Source organism: Monodon monoceros, unplaced genomic scaffold (assembly GCF_005190385.1).
Source record: "Monodon monoceros isolate NGI ecotype Baffin Bay Population unplaced genomic scaffold, NGI_Narwhal_1 Super_Scaffold_12, whole genome shotgun sequence".
Classification (NCBI taxonomy): domain Eukaryota; kingdom Metazoa; phylum Chordata; class Mammalia; order Artiodactyla; family Monodontidae; genus Monodon; species Monodon monoceros.
Window position 1 is genome coordinate 64,296,656 of NW_021703768.1, and position 23,867 is coordinate 64,320,522.

Sequence of the window (23,867 nt, forward strand, 5' to 3'; positions counted from 1 at the left end):
GGTTGATGGCGTTTCTCCAGGCTTGCTTGGGAGCCCCTTCACACAACAGCAGCTCAGAAAACTCTGACAAGTTCTTAGGACTCTTTCCCTCAGCACCATCATGAGCTCTTTCTGTTACTTTGTACCTTCAGCTCTGATCCATTGGCCATGCTGAGCTGGGCTCTCCATCTCAAGGGAGTGGACATGGGCCCTGAACACACTGTACTAGATTGTGTACTAAATTGCCCCCAGCCCTAACAGGAAGGCTGGTGGAGAAAAGAATTCATGATGAGTGGATCTCTGTGTCTTCCCTGATGGCCATGTTGGACCATGACCACACCACAGGGTTAGTCTTTACCTGGTGGGGCCATTGAGATCAGGAGAGTGCTGAGTATCACGTGACATCTTTAAGATGGCTTGTGTCCAGCCAGGGAGGCCTGCACCTGACCCACCCATCAAGGCAGTGCTTTTTGAGCTGTGGTCACAAATCATTAGCGGACTATGAAAACAATCTTATGGGTTGCAATTACCACTTAAAAAAAAGAAATACAATAGTGTAGAGTCAAAGATAGATGGGTGCGTTGTATGTAATAAGCTAAGTATTGTTGTATGAAACTTTGTTTTGCCATTTGCTATACATCCTAATCATGATTTAACCCAAGAAAAAGTTGCTTCAAAGACAGATTGACTTCTGGTCATTCCTGTTAACAGCAAATCAGGTAAGGTATACAAAACACATTAGCTAAATAATGTTTCCCTTTCCATTCAGCTTCATAAGCAGTTATTGTACAGTTACCCTGTATCTTCTTGAGATTAGAAGATCCATGACCTTTGCCCATTAAAGGCTACCAGTCTACTTGGAAAGCCAGCACATATACAAACCGCTGCAGTACAAAGTAGATTATATAGTGTGTGTGATAGGAAAGCAAACTAAATACTGAGAGAGTACATGAGAGGGAGAGGATAATTCTGTGTAGAGCAACACTGCTCAGTAGAAATGTAATGTGAGTCACATATGTAATTTAAAATTTTTGGTAGCCACATTAAAAAGTAAAAAGAAACAGGTGCAATTAATCTTAATAATATACTTTATTTAATTCAGTATATCCAAAATATCATTTCAACATATAACTGTTACATCCCTTTTTATATATTAAATCTTTACATTCCTTTTGACAAAGTTTTCGAAATCCAATGTGTATTTTACACTTATAGCACGCTTCAGTTCCAGCCAGCACCATTTCAAGTGCGCAGTAGCTCCGTGTGATTAGTAGCTGCTGTATTAGACAAATGCAGTTTTATGCAATGTAGGGAAGCATCACGCAAGAGAAGGCCTAGAAGGATAGGCAACACTTAACTAGACAGGTGTTGGGAAAATACATTGCACAACGAGAAAAAAGTTTAAACACAGATGAAATAAGAGTTTGTAGGGACTTCCCTGGGGGCTCAGTGGTTAAGAATCCGCCTGCCAATGCAGGGGACACGGGTTCGAAGATCTGGGAAGATCCCACATGCCGCGGGTCAACTAAGCCCATGCACCACAACGACTGAGCCTGCTCTCTAGAGCCCGCGAGCCACAACTACTGAGCCCATGTGCTGCGACTACTGAAGTCCACACGCTCTAGGGCCTGTGTGCCGCAACAAGAGAAGCCACTGCAATGAGAAGCCCATGCACTGCAACGAAGAGTAGCCCCTGCTCGCTGCAACTAGAGAAAGCCCACATGCAGCAACGAAGACCCAGTGCAGCCAAAAAAAAAGAAATTCTAAAGAGTTTGTAAAAAATAGTGAAGCTCTTACTATATACCAGGTATATTCCATGATGATTACTCATATTAACTCAGGTAATCTTCACAACAAACCTTTGAGGTAATTACTATTATTATATAGTAATTACTATGTAATTTATAAATTATAAATTTTTTATAGTGAGGAATCAGGCACAGGTGGTCTAGTAGCATGTATGCATATATATGCATGTATCTGTCTTTCTGTCTACAAAGATTACCTTGTCCCAAACCCAGGACCTGTGAATATATGAGGTTAAATGACACAGGGGAAATAATGGAGCTACTCAGCTGATTTTAAGGTAGGGAGAGTACCCTGGATTATCCAGGTGGGCTCAATAATCACAAGTCCTTTAAATGTGGAAGGCGGGGGGGGTGGTCAGAAGAGTCAGAGTGATGTGCTGTGAGTGTGTGACCCACCCATTTTGGCTCAGAAGATGGAGGAAGAGGCTACAAGCCAAGAAACGTAGCCTGCCTCTAGAAACTGGAAAGGGCAAGGAACCAGATTCTCTTCCAGAGCCTTCAGAAAGGGAACACAGCCCTGTCAATACCCTGATTTCAGCCCAGTGAGACCAGTGTTAGAATTCTGACCTACAGAACCGTGAGATAATAAATGTGTGTTGTTCCAATAAGCCACTAAGTGACAGGTGTTTAATACTGTTGAGATATAATTTTTGCAAGTAAGAATGTAAAAACTAGTTTGCTTCTGACTAAAATATTGGGAGTTTGGAAGTATTTGATAAAGTGATTACTGCCCTTTTTAAGCAATTCCTGGTTGCCAAGTTAGGCAGTCATTTAGGTATCGGTAAGGATACTTTACAGTCTTTATGTAACTTTTAACTCTCAACCCCCGGATATCACAGAGTTTACTTGTGGGTGATTAAATTGAGCAAGACAAGAGATTGCCCACCCATGGAGAATAAAATCCTATTTCTTCTCCCTTCTGGAGAACAGTGGGAACAGCCTGGCCTGTAGGTTGATTGTCATATTCTACCTCCTTCCCACCTACTTATTGCTACAGAGAGACACAGAACTTAGCCTCTCAACATATTCTGTCATTTTTCTGGGGCTGCAGAAGAAAGGGCTTCCTTAGGTTAGTTCCAAGGCCCTGTGAGCATAAAAGTATTTGCCTGTAAAAGGAGAGAAGCCTCTCTCTCCCTCCTTGTTTGCCTGTTTCCTTTCACTTTATCTTTCCCTCTGTACTGACAATGCAAAGATGTTACTTAAAGGGTATGTGTTTTATTCAGTTTTGCCATTACCCTATATACTAAAATACTACCTTTGTCAAAATGCTGCTGTTTTACAGTGCTCTGCAAATACATAGATAAAAGCATTCTTTTTTTTTTTTTTTTTTTTTAGAACAATTCCAGAGTTAAATACTGGCTAAATGTTGGAAACAATAGTGGAATTCACTAGGCCCCCGGGGCCTCGGTGATGTGAAGTGTTTATAGGTGTCTTTCCTCTAACCTCAGAAGTAGAAAACTTAGGCTTTTCCTGTGTGGTGCTGTCTTTGCCCCAGGAGCTTAGTGAGTGCAGCCCCATCTTCCAGAATTCTCTTTGTGGCTTAGGGAATGTGTATGATTTTCCTGCATTCCTTGTCAGAGGCTCTAGGCCACGCTAATTGCTCCTGAATGATGACAGGTGCTTGTTGCCTGCTAAACAATCCTTGTGTCTAAATCGTATTTTCGCATATAAATAAAGAGGTGGTGATTTTGTTTTACAGATAGATTTTCACTTCCAGGCTTTTCTATTTGATTGGACGTATTTAAACAACAAGTTATGCAAGAAGGTTAAATTGATTGATTGATTGTACAAGAGTTTGAGTTGAAAACCCATTGCTTAAGTAAGGTAACATGAAGCCAGGAATATGGCACACTTTCTCCTGTCTAGTCCCTTGTCCCTTTCTCTGGGCTCTAGTTGCACTAGACTAATTGCTGTGTTCTAAACATGTCATGTACAATGAGAGATGGCACAGGACAGTGGTCTGAGTACAGAGTCTGGGGCCAGACAACCTGTGTTTGAATCCTAGCTTCCTTGGTTTTTTGTTTTTGTTTTCGTTTTTTAGCTGTGGATCTTATTAACCTCTCTGTGGCTCTGTTTTCTTATGCAAAACCAGGTATATAATAATGGAACTTTTTCACAGAGTAGTAGTGAGGATTAAGATAGTTAATACATATAATGGGTTTAAAACAGTGCATAGAACATAGTAAGTGCTCAGTAAATATTAGCTCTTTTTTTTCATTCTTCACTTGTTGTTTTGCCATTCTTAAGCTATTCTTATGTGGTGTGGTGTGTCTTCTCCTCATCTGTCTTCTAAAATAGTCTGTATTTTAACAGTCTTATTGCTTTTATGAAGCTGTCCTGCAATTTTCAGTTGGGATTCTAGTCTTGGCTGTACATTGAAATCACCTGTGTATTAAATACTGATGCCTGCGTTTTTGCTCTGTGCTGGATTTCGCTTGTAGTGGCTTGTGAGAATGGATGGTTATATTTCCATGGAATTTTCTTTCAGGTAAGCTTTGGTAGCTTAAAATCAGCCATGGTGAGAATATTTACACTCTTGAAATTGGCAGATACTACCACAGGCATTCTTTTCAATCTACTTGGTATTTTAGTGATTTGTTTATAAGCACCTCTAAATAGATACTGAGCCCTTTAGTAGGGTTGTGTTAGTTTGCTAGGACTGATGTAACGAAGTACCACAGGCTGGGTGGCTTATAAAACAGAAATTTATTGTTTTACTCCTCCGGAGGCTAGAAATCCAAAATCAAGGTTCCAGAAGGGTTGGTTCCTTCTCAGGGCTGTGAGGGAAGGCTCTCCCAGGCCTCTCTCCTTGGCTCATAGATGGCCATCTTCTTCCTATGTTTCTTTATGTAGTCTTCGTTTTGTGTGTCTGTGTCCAGATTTCCCCTTTTCTTAGGGACACCAGTCATACTGAACTAGAACCCACCCTAATGACCTCACTTCAACTTGATGACCTCTGTAAGCACTCTGTCTTCAAAAAAGGTCCCATTCTGAGGTACTGGAGGTTAGGAGTTCCACATAGGGATTTTAGGAGGACATAATTCAGCCCCTAACACACAGCAAGGAACTCCTTTTTTCCTTTTTTCCATTTATTCCTGTAGTGAAGATTTGTTGAATTGAAAAGGAAACATCAGTTAGTTATTCATGTACTATGAATTCCAGATCGTCAACTTGATTATTTTTTTTGAAGCAGCTGTTTCTTGGGATAATATCAGAGTTCGTTGTTTGTAGAGAAAAATATCAGTTTAGGAAGATTGGTTCTTTTAAGTTGTCTGAGGCAGGCTCGAGCTTGTTAATGAACTCAAAGGCATATGATCCGAGTGAAATGGTCTTGATTTTGTGTCTGTCACTGAGAGAATGCTTTTAATCATGCATGAAAAAAATGTTTGAGATGAATTTCCACTAAGCTGAGAATGTTTTAATGCTGATCATTCTCTTCAGGATTATATAAGACTCTCAGAAAAGTAGGATTTCTTTTGCTTTTTCTCGAGGGCATATAATGTCAGGTAAAGATTTTGTGATTTTTGTGATTAACAAAAATGTCTTTGAACCACAGGAAGCGTAAATTATTTTGTAAAAATTTGCTTCGTGTTGGGGTGATTGTGTGTATGGGAAATAGTGGATGACATTTAAACTATGATCATCTCAAAGCATATAAATATGGAATGTACTTTTTGAAGTTAAATGTTTTTCTTCAAAATGAGATGCTTCTCTGCACCATTGCTTTTTGCTGAATAAATACTTGAATTAGAATCTTATTCCAAAAATGTATTTGAAATACACACTGGCACAGGAATTTGTTGGTCTAAATGTTCAGATTTTTTTAGTTATCCATTTTATACACATCAGTGTACACATGTCAATCCCAACCTCCCAATTAATCACACCACCACCACCACCCTGCTGCTTTCCCCCCTTGGTGTCTGTACGTTTGTTCTCTACATCTGTGTCTCAATTTCTGCCCTGCAATCCAGCTCATCTGTACCAAAATGTTCAGATTTTTTAATAGAAAATTTTCACCTATAAATTATATATGGCAAATATATAAAGCTTTAATTTTTTTGGAATAAAGCTTTAATTTTTAATCAACCTTAAGTATAATTTATATGCAATACAATTTACACATTTTAAGTATATGAGTCAAATCAATTTTGATAAATATATGCATCAATATAACCACCACTCCAATTAAGATATAGAACATTTCCATCTTCCCAGAAAGCTCCCTGTGCCTCTTTGCAGTCATTTTTCTCCCCATGTCCACCTCCTACGCCAAACAAATACTGATCTGAGTCGACTGTTACAGAATTTCACATAGATGGAATCATTACAGTATGTACTCTTTCATGTCTAGCCCCTTTCAGCATAATGCCTGTGAAATTCACCCATGCTTTGAGTGTATTGGTAGTTTGTTCCTTTTTATTGTTCAGTAGAATTGCTACCAACTTGTTTATCCATTCACTTGCTGAACATTTGAGTTTTTGGTACTGTGACTGATTGAACGTGTCAAAAGTGGTTTGCGAAGTTTCGTGCTGGTGATTTCTCGCTGGACGATGCTCCACCATTGGGTAGACCAGTTGAAGTTGATAGCGATCAAATTGAGACATTAATTGAGAACAATCAATGTTATACCACACAGCAGATAGCCGACATAATCAAAATATCCAAATCAAGCACTGAAAATCATGTGCACCAGCTTGGTTATGTTAATAGCTTTGATGTTTGGATTCTACATAAGTTAAGCGAAAAAAACGTTCTTGACCGTATTTCTACATGCAATTCTCCACTTAAATGTAACGAAAACGTTCTGTTTTTAAAACAAATTGTGATGGGCAATGAAAAGTGGATACTGTACAATAATGTGGAAGAATGGAAGAGATTGTGGGGCAAGCGAAATGAACCACCAACAACCACACCAAAGGCCGGTCTTCATCCAAAGAAGGTGATGTATTTTGTATATTGTGGGATTGGAAGGGAGTCCTCTATTATGAGCTCCTTCCGGAAAACCAAACTATTAATTCCAACAAGTACTGCTCCCAGTTAGACCGACTGAAAGCAGCACTCTATGAAAAGTGTCCCGAATTAGTCAACAGAAAACGCGTCATCTTCCATCAGGATTATGCAAGACCACATGTTTCTTTGATGACCAGGCAAAAACTGTTACATATTGGCTGGAGAGTTCTGATTCATCCACCTTATTCACCAGACATTGCACCTTCAGATTTCCGTTTATTTCTGTCTTTACAAAATTCTCTTAGTGGAAAAAATTTTCAATTCCCTGGAAGACTATAAAAGGCATCCGGAACAGTTCTTTGCTCAAAAAGATAAAAAGTTTTGGGAAGATGGAATTATGAAGTTGCCTGAAAAACGGCAGAAGTTGGAACAAAATGGTGAATACGTTGTTCAATAAAGTTCTTGGTGAAAATGACTTTCATTTTTACTTAAAAACTGAAGGAACTTTTTGGCTAACCCATAGATTCTTTTCCCATATGGGTCATTACAGAGTATTGAGTAGTATTCCCTGTGCTATACAGTGGGTCCTTATTAGTTATCTATTTTATATATAGTAGTGTGTACATGTCTAGGTAATTGGCTTTAGAGTTTAGCAACTTTTGTTAATTTTTCTAAAGGTAAACTTTAAAATTAACCCGTATCTTTTGTTTTGTCATCTTTGAAGACTGCTATTTAAGTGACCTTTGAGTGGCTTCTTTTGTTTCTACCCGTGAAATGAAAATGCTTTGTGTCTATTTAAAGGCATTTCAAGCATCAGAAGTAGGTGAGGTGCTATTTTGGGGAGGGGTAGTGGTTTCTGAAATCCCACATTCGCTTTTCCTCATCTTCATCCTGTGCTCCCCTGGAGTGAAAAAGGTACCATTAGAAACATCTTGGTAGCTACTGGGAATATTTTTCATTGCTGATGTGTTCTTTCCTTTGTGCCTGTCCTGCCCAATTTCGTCTGTTCTAAAGCACTCTCCCTTTTTTGCCTTTTCCTTTGAGCACATGACTATTCCTATCTTTCATTCCTAAGTAGCAGTAATAATGTTAATAATAACAACAATAACTAACACTATGTATTAGACACTATACTAGGGGCTTTATAATATTTATTGACTGATTTAATCTTCACAAACCCCCTGTGAGGGAGCTACTATTCTTTTAATACAGATTTCCAGGAAACTGAGGCAGAGAGCTGTTAAGTCTGGTGTTATCCAACTACTAAGTGGCAGAACTGGAATTTGATCCAGACTTCCTGGCTCTGAAGCATAGGCTCTGAACCACTCCATTATACGGCTTCTCAGTAAAAACACACAAAGAAGCAACCATTCCCTTCTTTCACCTCTGCTTCTGGACTTCAAAATAAGTAATGTTTTATAGCACAGTTGACATTATTTTGGTTAATATTCCATGAAACTTTCATTCCTTTATAATGCATATTACAGTTTGTATTTCTATCTCTGGCAGTAAAGTTCCTGACAAAAAGCATGTGTGCTTCAAACAAAGTAGCTTTATTTCTGAAGGTATTACTTTACAAACTGCAGTCCCACATGTCCAGTAGAAAGCACAGGCCATCCTAGCATGTAGTTATTCTTCTGGGAAAACGTCTTAGAGGAGGTGAGTCTTGGCTGGCTTGTTAAATAAGAATATGTGCACAGGGCTGGGGGTATGGTATGTGGAGATGGGTGGCAAAAAGACCCAGGATTGGGATAGACTGAAAGATTAAGAAAGGATGGAGGTTTTAAAATATTGTTCCAAGGGAGTTCATCCTTAAGAGAAGATTTCCAGGGTCAGGGAAGAAGAGCTGGGAGGTTATGACTGTGGGCAGAAATGATGCCTTCTCTAGGCCCTTGGGCTTTCTGCCTCCATTCCCTCCCCCTTCGTTTTCTCTTCCCCCTGGTTCCCCAAAGTGTGAGCACTCTAATCCTCTTAGTTTTCCTGACCTCATTGCAGATAGAAGTACTTCCCTGTCAGGTTAGCAATTTCCAGACAGATGAGCAATTTTTTGTTGTGTTACCTTTTTTTTTTTTTTCTTAAAGTAACAACTACTATAAAAGAAAAAGTAAAATCAAAAGCTAGAGAAAATTTTAGAAAGACATGAGTTTACCTAGTGTAGACTTCTTACCTTAAGATAAGTTAAGATAAGATAAGACCTCCTGTCTTAGTCTTTTGAACAGCAGGCACAGCTGTCATTTGTGCAGGCCTTGGTTACTTCCTGGGCCTTAGGCCTCCTCTGTCTGAGGCCCCATGGAGTTTGCATAGTGAGTGAGGAGATTCTCAGTTCTTCTTCTGGCTCCCCAACAGGCCTGTCCTCTGGGGCTAGGTCCTAGTGTTTCCTTACTTCGGGTCTTTCTAACTCTGCGGGGGCTTGCCCTAAATCTGCTTTTAATTTCTATCCCCCGGTGGTAACTTGTCTAAGGTCCCTTTATCTCTGCTTGGCGGGAAAGTGTGTAGTGGTGGCCGGGGGCTTCCTGGTCTCTACAGTCTCTGACTTGTACTCTGTCTCCCTCTTGGTTTGGTCGGAAGCAGGCTCACCAGCTGAAATCAAACTGGGTCTTTCTCACCTCAGTTCACTATTGCGCATCTGGCCAACAGTAGAGGTTGCCATCTTTCTAAGATGCTGTCTGTATGATTGTGTCCACTTCCTTCTCTGGACAGCAAAGACTCTTTTGCTTTTTGAAAACTGTATACTTCATAGTGAGTTCTTATTGAATTTTTAAAAGTTAAAAATGAACATATTGGCTCATGTAAGTGAAAAGCTTGAAGGTAGGCTGGAATTGGGCATGGATGGATTTAGGGGCTCTTCTCCTTTGTCTCTCCCTCTGGCGTTTGCCCTCTTACGTTCCACAAGGTAGCAGGAAGGTTGCAGCCATTCCGTTTCCTGGACGCCTTAGCCTCCCAGGTTTAAGTCCAGGTAAGTGGACAAACATCTTCTCCTGGGAGCTCCTGTGTAAATCCTGTAATCCACTCTTTCCTTTTTCTTTCTCTCTCTTTTTTTTTTTAATTCCTAAGAAATCTGTGCCTATACCAAGTTCATAGACATATTCCTCCATATTTTTCTGAAAGCTTTATAGTTTTAGCTTTTTATTTATTTATTTATGGCTGTGTTGGGTCTTCGTTTCTGTGCGAGGGCTTTTCTCTAGTTGCAGCAAGTGGGGGCCACTCTTCATCGCGGTGCACGGGCCTCTCACTATTGCGGCCTCTCTTCTTGCGGAGCACAGGCTGCAGACGCGCAGGCTCAGTAGTTGTGGCTCACAGGCCTAGTTGCTCCGCGGCATGTGGGATCCTCCCAGACCAGGGCTCGAACCCGTGTCCCCTGCATTGGCAGGCAGACTCTCAACCACTGCGCCACCAGGGAAGCCCTCTTTCTCTCTTCTAAAGAAACAATTTTATTTTTTGAATAAGTAGTATATTCCAATGGTTCAAAAATCTAAAACTCTTGTAAGGATATGGGATGAAAAGCTTTTCTTCCATCTTGTCCTTTTTATCATTAAGTACCTCTCTTTGTCTTGTTACAATGCTTTTTGTCCTGAATTTTATCTTGCCTGATAAGAAAATCTTGTCCCATGCTTTCTTTTTATTTGCACTAGCCTAATACATTAATCTGGGCAATTTTTTTCCAGCCAACCTTTTCTTTCTAAACTTTCTGAATTACTTTAAGTTTTGCTCCTATTGGTAGTGTAGAAAGTTTTTCTTCTTCTTTTTAAAATAAATGAGTTTATTTATTTATTTATTTATTTATGGCTGTGTTGGGTCTTCATTGCTGTGCGGGCTTTCTCTAGTTGCAAGAATGAGGGGCTACTCTTTTTTTTTTTAAGGTGTAAATCATATAATCAGTCTCCAAAATTAAATGTTAGCAAACAGAATCCATCAGTATACTAAAAAGGATAAATAGAAGATAGTGTGATGCCTTAGCTGAAGAATATAAAAACAGTTCAACATAAAGAAATCTAATAATATAACCCATCACATTAGTAAGGTAAAGGAGAAAAATGTATGATCATCTAGACAGATGTGAAAAGTATTTTGATAAAATTCTACATCCATTCATGCATTATTAATTACAAGACAACACCAAAAATGACAGCAATGCTTCAGGAAACTTCTCTACTGTGTAAGATTATACAACTACAACAATAGCAAGCACTAGTAATAGACCCAAAAAAGTCAGAAGAATAACAAGAATAGTTACTATGACCACTAGTATTCAGCATTAGGGGCTACTCTTCATTGTGGTGCACAGGCTTCTCATTGTGGTGGCTTCTCTTGTTGCAGAGCATGGGCTTTGGGTGTGCGGGCTTCAGTAGTTGTGGCTCATGGGCTCCAGAGTGCAGGTTCAGTATTTGTGGTGCACGGGCTTAGTTGCTCCATGGTACGTGGGATCTTCCCGGACCAGGGCTTGAACCTGTGTCCCCTGCATTGGCAGGCAGATTCTTAACCACGGTGCCACCAGGGAAGTCCCAGTTTTTCTTCTTTTGTAATCCAATCCGAGGTTAATTTTCTTTAAATAAGTGAGTTTAGCCCATTTACATTTGTCATTATGGTAGATATATTTGATATTAGTTTGTCCATATTCAGTTTTCTATTTTTATATCTTAAAGAATCTTCCATTATATGGTCTGTTTTCTTTGCTGTTCTTCTGGGGTTATTCTGATATTTCCATTCTAGTGGTTGTCTTTATAATTTGACATAATGCCCTCAGTCTTCTAAGAAAGTGATGGTTTCCTATTATAAGAAGTAATAAATTAATGAATTTCATCCTAATTCTGATATAGAGGCATTGTAACTATGTTACATAGTCTGTTTTATTCAGTCTCAATCTCTATTGCATTCTGTCCTCAGAGGAAAGAATTAATCACTCAGCAAGCTTGGAACTCAATCCGTATTATTATTATCAATAAGGACACTGTCAGAAGAGGCCTTGGGTTTTCCTAGAGTAGATTGTCAGCCTTTAGCAAGGCTCTTTTTATCTATAAAAATTATAGTTTCAAAAGTCAGCATAGATCATAAATTGGTAAGTTGACATTTGGTCACAATTAAACATTATCAAAATCTTTGTAGGTAGTTTGCTACTCAGCACCAGAGAATCACCAATTTTATGTCCAAGTTGACATTACTGGGTCTAAAGTTCCCCCCTTTTTTAGTGTAGGTTCCACACTTGTTGAGAGTTTTATTGCCACTGAATTTTTCAAAAACAATACATTTGGCAACACAGAGGCATGTAACATATGAAAAGGATTTTTTAAAATTAGAAATCTTGACACTTCCCTGGTGGTCCAGTGCTAAAGAATCCACCTTACAATGCAGGGGACATGGGTTCGATCCCTGGTCAGGGAACTAAGATCCCACTCGCTGCAGGACAACTAAGCCTGAGTGCTGCAACTACTGAGCTTGTGTGCCTCAACTAGAGAGCCCACGCGCCACAAACTACAGAGGACACGTGCTCTGGAGCCTGCGCGCCACAACTAGAGAAGAGAAAACCCGCTGCCACAGCTAGAGAGAAGCCCGCACGCTGCAACGAAAGATCCCACATGCCTCAACAAAGGTCCCACGTGCTGCAACTAAGACCCAATGCTGCCAAAAATAAATAAATAAAAAATAAATCTTTAAAAAAATAAAATAAAATTAGAAATTTTAAGACAGTTCAGCTTCGCATACCCCATGTAGTGACTGAGACTCACATGCTGACATTAGTCCTCCCATCCAGTGCAGAAGGGCAGTTGCCACCCCAGGCCCACGGAGGAGGAGCATAGCCTCTGTTCAGTCTCTTTTCTGTTCAGAAGGCTTCAGCCTCTGGTCACAAAGAGCCTCTGTAGAGGGTGGGAAGGTGTTTTTTAAATAATTTTTTAAGTCCTAGGTCAATTATGGGACCATCGTTGACTTAATTTTTTGGTGAAAAGATATTTACTGCTCACCTCTAATAGAGCAGCTAAAAACATAGACTGTCTTTGGAGACGATTTATGTTTCCACTTTGTACTCTAGTCCTACAATGGCTGCCAGTATTTTTCGTGTAGATGAGTGTTTTCAGTCTGCAGTTTGCCTGCGAGTCACCCCGAAAACCCTGTTGAAAATACCCCCTCTCCTCCAGCTTCTTGCTGAATTCAGATGGAACACATTTGGGGTGTGGCATCTGTGCTTTTAATGTGTGTTGCAGGTGATTCTGATGCAGGTATTTCACAGGCTACAGTTTGAGGAAACCAAGATTGACAGTTCTCTGTTGAATATAGAAATTTTACTAAAATCTAGTTTGACAAAATTCTGGTCGGATATTACTCTCTGTGTATACAGTGTTTCAAGTAGACTTTTGTTTCAAAGATACAGTGATTTGATTTTACCATAAAGAAATCTAGGGAAACAGATAAGAGATTTCACATATAACTCCAATCAGTTTGTGGAAAAAAATGTTTGCATAAGGATATTTTATATACAGATTGCAGAATGTTGAATTTAACACTCTTGTAATGCTTCCATGAAAGCCTCAAGGGTAACTGACGAGTCCATTTTTATCAAAATTAATGTGTTTCTAAATTCTTATCTGCTTCTCAAACAAAATATTAGAACAGTAATTGAGTTACCAGCTGCCTCGCGTGTTCACTCTAGGGACTTGTACAAAAGCATTGTGGAACTCACCTAAGGTCATTCATTGCTTTTTGAGTTACTAAATAGCTTTGCAGTAGGCTTCTAAAAATCCAGGTATTAAGGGTGTCTACAGGAAGATAAAAATTGATAAGAGATTTGCAATAGTTAGTCTGATACTCTCTCCATTGGATTAAGGTGGAAAAATCCTCTTCAGCACTACAGATGGGAGAAAATCCTCCCTCTTAGATTTCTTCCTGAAGCAGCTTATGCCTGTCTAGTCTTGCAGTAGAACAGAAAAAGCCTTTGGAGCTAGGTATGCTGGCACAGATTTTCTGGGGGAAAAGAAAAACACTAAGAAATCAAATTTATAACTTTATTTAAGCAACGCAGAACATCAGGACAAGTATAGTATATTCCAGGAATGCAAAGATCATTCAGCATCAGAAAATATGAATAATATCTTACCAGATTAAGTGAGAGGAAACAATATGATTATTTTAATACCTATAGAAAGAACATTAGCTAAGATTCAGTAATCCTTTATGACTAATTTTTTTTATTTTTGCAAAAACTGGGAAACTTACCAAACCTTGGGCTAGTAAGTCATTTATTCCAAAACCCGTTAGTAAAAATCATATTTAAGAGTCAAAACTTTGGAAGCATTCCCATTAGTACCAGTAAGAAAACAAAGGATGGCTGTTAGCCTTACCTTTGTTCAACGCAGCCCTGAAGGTCTTAGCCAGTTGTGTAGTGAAACAGAAAAAAGAAATGAAAAATAGAAATTTTCTTCTTGAAGATTATATTAATTCATACATAGGCAATACAGGAAAAAAGTGTTTAGCATTGTTGCCACATATAAAAATTTAGATTCATGTACACCAGTGATAAGCTTTTAGTCAATGTAATAGGAGAAAAGATTCCCTTCACAGTAGTATTAATCTATAATATATCTAAGAGTGAGCACAACCAAAGATATATATAACATGGAGAAAATTACAGAACATTATTGTTAGATATAAAAGACATGAATAAAGAGACATTATGCCATCTTTAACAATAGGATATCTTGATTTGTTAAGATATCATTTCTCTCTAAATTAATTCATTGCAAATCCAGTCAAAAGCCCAATAAGGTTTTTGTGAAACTTGACAAAATGAATCTAAAACTTCTAAAAAAATTCAAAAGCCCAAGAATAGCCAAGACAATCTTGAAAAGCAAGGTAGGGGCCTTGCCACAGATATTGATACCAAGCCATGGAAATTACAATACTGTGGTCCTGATACAGAGATAGACAAAAAGATCAGTGGAATAGGATAGAAGCCAGAAACAGGGTCACACGTATGTAGAAATGTGGAGGCAGCATTCTAAATTAGTAGGAAAAGATGGAATGTTTTATAATGGTGCTTGATCCTTAATTGAGAATCATATGGAAAATAAAAGTGTATTTCTACCTTCACACCATCCCCCAAAATAAATTCAGGTGAATTAAATTTGAAAAGCAAATCTTAAAAATTTACTCAAAAATAAGAAATAATTGAAAATTTAAAAACAGATACAAAGAAACGAAATTGAGCTATTTGTAGTCAGGTGGATGGACCTAGACACTCTCATACAGAGTGAAGTAAGTCAGAAAGAGAAAAACAAATACCGTATGCTAACACATATATATGGAATCTAAAAAAAAAAAAGGTTCTGAAGAACCTACGGGCAGGACAGGAATAAAGATGCAAACATAGAGAATGGACTTGAGGACGTGGTGAGGGGGAAGGGTTAGCTGGGACGAAGTGAGAGAGTGGCATTGACATACATACACTACGAAATGTAAAATAGATAGCTAGTGGGAAGCAGCCGCATAGCACAGGGAGATCAGCTTGGTGCTTTGTGACCACCTAGAGGGGTGGGATAGGGAGGGGTGGGAGGGAGATGCAAGAGGGAAGGGATATGGGGATATATGTATACATATAGCTGATTCACTTTGTTATATAGCAGACACTAACACTGTTTTAAAGCAATTATACTCCAATAAAGATGTTAAAAAAAATATGTCCATCTTCATGTATAAATCTTAGAAATATAATTCTGAGTGCAAAAGCAAGTTGTAGAAGGATAGGTGTAATAAAGTACTGCTTATATGAAATTTAAAACATGAAATGGTACAGTGTATTGTGTAAAGATGCTAAAATATATTGTAAAGTATAAAAACATACATGGTGCTAATATACACCAAATTGAAGGTAGTGTTTACTTCTGAAGATGGTAGATGAATATGACTGAAGAGGGACGTGTGCAGGATACACCTGTATCTATAATTTTTTTTTAGATAAAAATATTCTAAAGCAACATGTGGCAAAATATCCAATAGTAAAGAAATGGTGGAATAAATTATGGCTTTTACATACTATCAAATATTTTTCAGACATTAAAAAGAGTGAGTTGTAGCTAGGTCACTTTATATGGAGGGATTTCCAAGAGTTATTATTTAGTGAAGAAAAGAAAATGCAGGGAAGTTTGTATAAAGTCATCCCCATTCTATAAAACAATGCATGTATGAGTAGGTGTATATGACATACGTATGACCATATGAACATGAAAAAGATGAGGAAGGGTTCCTCCTAGGCTGTTAACGGGTTGGGAGTGAGGTGATTAGGAAAGGAGAGGAGGGGAGGGAAGGGGAGGGGAATGGGGAGTCAAGCAAACTAGAAAATGGAAGACAATGCACTACTAGCATGGATGATGATTTGATGATTTTGTTTATGTACTTACGTGATCATTTATGTATATACACACACACACATATGCATATTTTTTAAAAGTGTAGAACCACTTATAGAAACAGTGAGAGTTGACTTAAGGGGAATTTACTATATTTGACTGGAGGCTGTGGTAGAAGAAATGGACTTATTAGCATAGTGCCAACCAAAGATGCCACTTCAAAGAAATTAATGATGTATTCTGTTTCTAGTGGATTTAAACAATTGATGCAATTAAATTGATGCTTTTCCATTTTTCTCCCTTTTGTGTTTATTAAAGTAACTGACCTTAATGAGTACTTAATAACAATATATATAAAATACAGTGTGCTAGGTGATATAAAAAACTAGTAGTAAAAGTAATATTTTATGAAATGCAGCCTTTTGACTGGGAAACCTTAGCTCTTTGTCTCTTTTTTTTCAACTTGGGAGAGAATAAGGAATGAGTCTTATTTATTTTGGTCAGGTCAAGGCCTAAATACAGATAGTGCAAGATTATGGATAATTAATTTTTTAATTTTGCATTTTTTTCTTTCAGTGTGCGGGATGACAGAATTCGAGTAGAAAGGATGGATAACATGTATTTTGAATACAGCCACGCTTTCCAAGAGGTTACAGAATTTTATGCAGAAGACATAGTTGACGGTAAGTGTAAATATTTTATACATGTTAGCCATGTGTCCTCAAATTTAACTGAGTTGAGATTTGGATAAAGGTGCAAGTTTGACTAAAACTCTAATGGAAACTAGATAGTTATTGATTAATAACTGGAAGTAGAGGGAAGAGTTCACTGTTCTTGCACTCAATCAGAAGCACAACTGCAGCTGCTTCTTTGTAATTATGACCATTTAGTAACTTGATGTTTTTGGCATATTCATTGGAGTGTAACAAGTTAGTTACAGAAGAACCTTCCTTTTTGCTTCCTTTAAAAGATAGTCCATGATTTTCCTGCAATTTTATAAAATGTAAATCTCCTAATGAAGGCTAGCATTTCCAAAAATTGATGGCCAGAATTAAAATACCAGAACATTAGTGACAGGGTCTTAATATGTTGGATTACCATTGTTTGTCTAATTCACATTTTCTCAGCCAAGTATCTGTTTGATTTGGTCTGTACCCCTCATTCCTGCCAGTCCAGCTTATGCTAAGATCCAGTATTATCCCCTATCACAAGCTGCAGAGCTTTCACTGTTAGACCAGCCTCCCCCACCTCCCTCTTAGGCATCAATGTGTTGTTGGCATTTCTTTCCCCATCCCTTTTAATCTCATGGTGTCTTGGCCAAATTGAATCAGGCGTCTGAGAGTGTAACCCACTTATAATGGCAGTCCGAGATATCACCAAGGGATCATCATCTTATGTTCAACTAAAGACAAGACTAAGTCAGGAAACTATCAAAAGCCACTCTTGGCATCAGATTCACTTAGAAGGATATAGGACAGAAAATCCAGTTTGCCGACAGGACGCTGTTCCTCTTAGTGGGAGGCGTCCTCAGCAGTCTGCAGCAGTCCACAGAGTCATTGGGTGCTTAAAATCCCCTCCCTCCTCTAGTGACTGCTCAGTTGCAAAGAAAGCAGACTTTCATCAGGGGGATGCAGGATCTGCCCTGGCTTAGAAGCCCCATGACCTATAGGAAACCTTATCTCTTGCTGGAATTTCTCCAAAGGACATGCCAAGTTTAAAGAGTCAGTGTACTCAAGGAAGGCCAAAATTCTGGAGTCAGGTATTTATAATTTCCCCTAGTTCAGATGCTGCAGTTTACTGATTTCAGGTCATTTTTACCATACGCAATGCTACCTCATAACACAATGGCACTTCATCTTTGTCAGGTTTCCTGGGGAACAGAGCTAGACAGTTAAAAGATGAAATTCTCAGTAGAAGGGAAGAGTTTTGTTAACTCATCATTTACACCTTGGTTTTATAAAAAGCTATAGTTGAAAGTAATATATTTTATATTACAGATTTGTAGAGGATATCTTGTAATTTTTTCTAAAGGTTATAAATACCTACTGCAAAAAAAGTTAAAACATAGTTGTGTGTAAGGAAAAAAGTACAAGTCCTTCCCCTCAAATCCTTAAGAATTTTTTGATGTACAGATCTACACATAAACATACATATTTCTATGTATTTGTTTAATATAACTTGTATTTATTCTTTCAACTAATTTTTATTGAATGCCTATTTGAGGTATTTTACATACTGTAAGGAATTAAACAGACAAAAATTCCTGCCCTTCTGGAGTTTACAGTCTAATAGGGGGAGGTGTACAATAAAATAGTGTTTAAAGGTGATGAGTACTATACAGAAAGGCAGGGAAGAGGTAAATTTTTAAGTAGAGTGGTGAGGGAAGCCCACACTGAGAATGTGGCAGTTGAACAAAGATTTGAACGAAGATTAAAGGAGTTAAGGGGGAAAACCACATGGACGTGTGAAGGAACAGTTTCAGGCAGAGACAACAGTAAGTACAACATATCTTAAGTGCTTGGTGTGTTTAAAGACTATCAAGGAGCCTGGGTGCTGGGACAGAGTAACTAAGGGGGAGAATCAGAGATGAAAGGAGATGGAAGGCAGGTTGTGTAGGGACTTGTAGACCCTTTACGAACTTGTGCTGCTTCTCGCAGTGAGTTGGGAAGTTGGAGGATTTGTAAGCACAGTAATCCAGTTATGTGACGTACATTTTAAAAAGGATTCCTTTGGCTGCTCTGTTAAGAATACCCTATAGGGCACAGGGATAGAGGTGGGAGACCAGATGGAAAGCTAATGGGAAAGTCATTCCCATTAGTAGGTGCATAATAATCTGGATGTACTGAAATTTATTTAAGTAATACCTTATCGATGTTCAATTAGGTTGTGTCTGATTTTTTAAGAGGGAAGAGATATGGGGATATATGTATATGTATAGCTGATTGACTTTGTTATAAAGCAGAAACTACTAGAAAAGATTTTTCAACTCACTTTCTGGTATACACATCTTTAACAAGCATTTTGGAGTATTTCTGGGTCAAAGGGGTGAGCATTTTACACTTTGAAAATAGTTGCTCTGTTGCTCTCCAAAAAAGGGTCATCCACCATCAGAAAATGCCCTTTCTTTCGTACCCTAAGTATTTGTAAACTTCTGTATTTTTCCAAAGGGTAATTTTGGGAGATAACGGTCTAAATTATTATTTCAAAAATCATAAACTAAATTTTATTTAACTTAATGTTTGTTTTTAATAATGAATAATAACTTTAATGAAGGTGTATATTCTGTTTTTTTAGGTTCTCAAAGTTTTTCTGGCATCATTAACTTGGAAAAGCCTGTGATTTGCTCTTTGGCTGCCATAATAAGATATTTGAAAGAGTTTAACTTGGAAAAGGTGCTTTCCAAACCCAAGTAAGTGATTTCTCAAAAATAAAAAAAAGGGTGGTGTTATATTAAAAAACATTTCTTAAATTGAATTTGGTAAGTACTATTGAATTGAATTTTTTTAAGTACTAGGCAAGAAGTTTACCTGCTCTGGATAGAATATTCTGGGACAAGAATGAGCTGTGTGGTATTGTTGCTGAAGAATATTAAAAATATTAATTGACATAAATTAAAAGAAAGCTTAAGAATTCTGTCAATTTGTATTCATGATAGCTATTGAATGTATTATAGTGTTGACTACAACACCATAATATAAAACTGTGCTTTATACTAATGCACAGTTAGTTGAGAAGTAGTATTAAGAAGTGGTATTGAAAAGCATTCATAAAACTTCATCACCTTTCTTATTCTTGGTTTCAATTCTTATTTCACAGACCATAAAGTTGAAGATAAAGAGGACAGCTACTAACATAGACAGCTTTTTTTAAAATGTTTTTAACTTTTTTTACTTTTGGCTGCACTGGGTCTTTGTTGCTGCACTCGGGCTTTCTCTAGTTGTGGCGAGCGGGGGCTACTCTTTGTTGCAGTGTGCGGGCTTGTTGCGGAGCACGGACTCTAGGCGCACAGGCTTCAGTGGTTGTGGCGCATGGGCTCAGTAGTTGTGGCTCGCGAGCTGTAGAGTGTAGGCTCAGTAGTTGTGGCGCACGGGCTTAGTAGTTCCGCGGCATGTGGGATCTTCCCGGACCAGGGCTCGAACCCGTGTACCCAGCATTGGCAGGCGGATTCTTAACCACTGTGCCACCAGGGAAGCCCCTTATAGACAGCTTTTTAAAAGAGTGATTAACTTTGTAGAGTTGAGAGATTTAAAAGCTGGCAGTTGACATTCTAGGAAAATGCTAGTTTAAAAGCCAGTGGAATAAAAAAAGGGTAGCAGAATAATTTTCTTGCCTTTCCATATTCTACCTTCACTAGCCCCTTATCTTTGGCTCTGTGAAGAATTACCCTATATCATATAGATCCTGGATAAGTAAGCTACTTCCTCTTCTGCAGAGGTGGGGTGGACAGATAGGAGCTATCTCAGTAAAATGTCATTTAGTACCAAGACTGGGAAATCCTTGTCTATGTCTATTTTAATCCCACCCTGAAAGCAATACACTTCCAAGAGTTCTACCCAATGTCCTAAGTATTTTGAGGTATTTCTACTCTCTTTAGTCGGAGAGCAAACTATTCTAAGCCCTATGTGAACCCTTGTTCGTCCTACTGTTTCTTGTGGTTCTTTCCCTGATCTCATGTGAGGTCCTCCACATATTTAAGGATCAGTGCTTGGCCAGAGACTTTGATGGGACCCTTCTGCATCTCTCTGTATGCAGCTCTGTCGTCTCTGACGTTCTCTCTCACAACTTCTACTTTCCTTGGTCTCTCCAAGGAGTTAGTCATAGTGTTTACCTCTTTTGTTTTTCTTCTCTCAGGGATCACAGTTCTATGCTGCCTGATGTCCAACTGCCCGAAAACAGTTTTAAATGTATATATATATGTATATATATATATATATATATACACACACACATATATATAGTGTGTATGTGTGTGTATATGTATATTTGTATAATTTTCTAGTTGTGGTTAAAGGACAGTACTCATGCATTTAATCTTTTACGAATGAAAGCAGAAGTGAGGTGCCATGATTGAACACCATAAAAAAACAACAGAAGAGGGAGATGTGTAAAGTAACATCAGCTATACTAAAAAATGTCTGTGTTCTGAAACTTCTGGAAAACTAATTTTCACTTAAAAATTAGCAATGGGAAAAGAACCAAATTGGAATCCCATATAAAATTATAATAAAAAAGAATAAGGAACAGGATAATGTCCTTACAGAAAGTGAACGCATGCCAGAAAGACATGCCCACAAATTAAATAAAAACTATAACCTATTACTTCAAAATGAGCTAAAAGGAAATGATGCTAAATATGAAAGGACAAATGAGAATAGATGAGAAATAGGAAAGGTTTGAAATGAGGTGATAGGATTTGAGAATGAACTATATATTAAAGAAGAAGATCAATTTAGGAATAAAGAGTAAACTAGAAGGAATACAAAAGTAAATAAATACAACAGAGATACTTTTAAGAGAAACAGAATTTGAAAAGAGAGAGATGCAAGAAAAGATTAACATGGCAAACCTGATGAGACAACTATCCTTAGGAAACCCTACATGCAAGCTTGACCCTTGACCGGCATCTGAGACCTTGCCTTTGGGGAGGGTTTCCAGCATTCTCTGGTAAGAATGGCTCACTGTGCCTAAACGGTTTCTGCAGACAGTATGGTTTATGCTGAACACCTACTTGTTTTCTGGGAGCTGGAATTTTGGTACACGGTGGGGAAGAGGTGCCTATGTGAATGCAGCCCCCAGTGAAAACCCTGGGTGCTGAGTCTCTAATGAGCTTCTCTGGTGGATATTTCACACATGTTGCCACAACTCACTGCTGGGGAAATTAAGTACATCTTGTGTGACTTTACCAGGAGAGGACTCTTGGAAGCTTGCCCTTGGTTTCCTCTGGACTTTGCCTTATGTACCTTTTCCCTTTTCTGATTTTGCTTTGTATCCTTTCACGGTAATAAATCATAGCTGTGAGTATGACTATATACTGAGTCCTATGTATTCTCCTAGTGAATCGTTGGGGATCTGTTATACACCCTTCTTCTTATTTTCTTCTTTAATATGCATACTGGCAGCATTTAGGAATGCAAAGATATTTGTTTTAATTGCAAATAAATTAGAAGTGAATCTACAATAAAACTGAATTTTTGTCGTATGATACAATTTATAATTCATAAATTAACCATCAAAAGGTTAGACAAATGGTGAATGTATGAACTCTGAAAACTACATAGAGAACTATTCTCCACTATAAATTTCATATGTAATGTGGTAGGGTGTCTTTTTTTTCTTTGTCTGTTTTCATTTTCAAATAATATTAATAGTATTTAAATACAATCTTTGTAAGGGGTTGATCTTTCACATAAGGTCTACACCTTTGCTGCCTTTGTCTAAATCAGAAAGATTGGTTTTTGTTTTGTTTTTCTTTAAGTAGTATAGGAATGATGTAGAATCTTAAATTTCTTTGGCAATTTTCAGCAAGAACATTTTTCTCCCATTATAAAGCTTGAGGGGAAAAAAAGCATCCTTTGTATTATTGTTGTTTGAAATATTAATGAAGTATTTTCCCATGTTACTTGGAAGATTTCTATGGAAGTTCACACAGGGTGAATGCTAGCCAGGCATTGTTTATAAGGTTTATTTCAAAGCACATAAAATTTGTTTTTTTCCAAAAGGATAGATAATTTAGAATTGCTTGATCAGTGATCACATACTGTCAAATTCCTAAGGATGCTGGCAGATATAACCCTGACTTCAAAAGTATATATATAGTTCCTAATGGAAATAGACACTGACAGAAGGAAATTTCTTTTGTATTTGTAAGGAAGAGTCAGAACTCCAGAGTACATTATCATCCAAACATATGGGAAACCTGAAGCATAGTTAGTTCTTATAGTTGCTTGGTAATTATCATTCCATAGGAATCAGTCTAACTTAATATTGCCCAGTGGTTGATCTCTTTTATTAAGATCAGTGCAGATGTCAATGCTGCTGAATTGTGGGTTCTTGATGCCAACTAAGCATCCTTCGAGAGTCTGTCTTATTAAGGTACTCAAGTGTTCATTAATCACCCCTAGGGTGTAGGTTAAACCTATCAAGAACAGGGGAGGTAAATGACTTTTCTTTAAACACATAGGAACTGGTTAAATAGCAACTCAGAGTCCAGGCTAGCAATGCTTCCAACTTGTATCTTTGACCATGAAGGTGTGTGAACATCTGTCAGCTGTACAGCAAATCACTGCCTAATTGTTTCTTCCTGAAAATAATGTTTTACATTTTATTACTGTCTCTGGGTGTTTCACATCCATTTCTGGGCTTTATAACTCAAAGGAAACCAAACAAACCCAAACTGGCCTCCCCACAGAAAGATGGCAGACCTTTGCTGAGCATATACTTTCTGCTAGGCTCTGCAGGTGCTGCAAAATGTATAAGACACAAAGAACCCATGCCTCCAAGGAGCTTAGATCTATTAATGAGGATAGCAGAAGAAGATAAATTACCGCAATGCAAGGCAAATCAAGTTAACAGTTACAAGAAGGAGAGAATGGCCTACACACACCTACTATCAGTGTTGGAGTTGCTTCCCTCTAAAAATCATTAACAAGTCATCCTTTGGAAGCTAGGTCAAACCTGTTGCAGGTAAATTACACTGCCAGGGGACAGTGTTCAGTTACTAGGCACCATTCCTAATATGCAGTAAGTTATTTCTTTTTCAGGGCTCTGGAACCTTAGTTGTGGGAGTCGTCTA

The 23,867-nt window shown here is 38.1% G+C and overlaps 1 protein-coding gene across 5 annotated transcripts in view; it reads left to right on the forward strand.

The window, feature by feature from the left end:
* Positions 1–23,867, forward strand: part of MSH3 (mutS homolog 3) — a 182,919-nt gene that overhangs the window by 41,502 nt on the left and 117,550 nt on the right. For all 5 annotated transcript variants that reach the window (XM_029217523.1, XM_029217525.1, XM_029217524.1 and 2 more), the window contains exons 9-10: positions 16,652–16,758; positions 19,370–19,484. In XM_029217523.1, the coding sequence (XP_029073356.1) occupies positions 16,652–16,758; positions 19,370–19,484 (222 nt within the window). The remainder of the gene's footprint in view (positions 1–16,651; positions 16,759–19,369; positions 19,485–23,867) is intronic.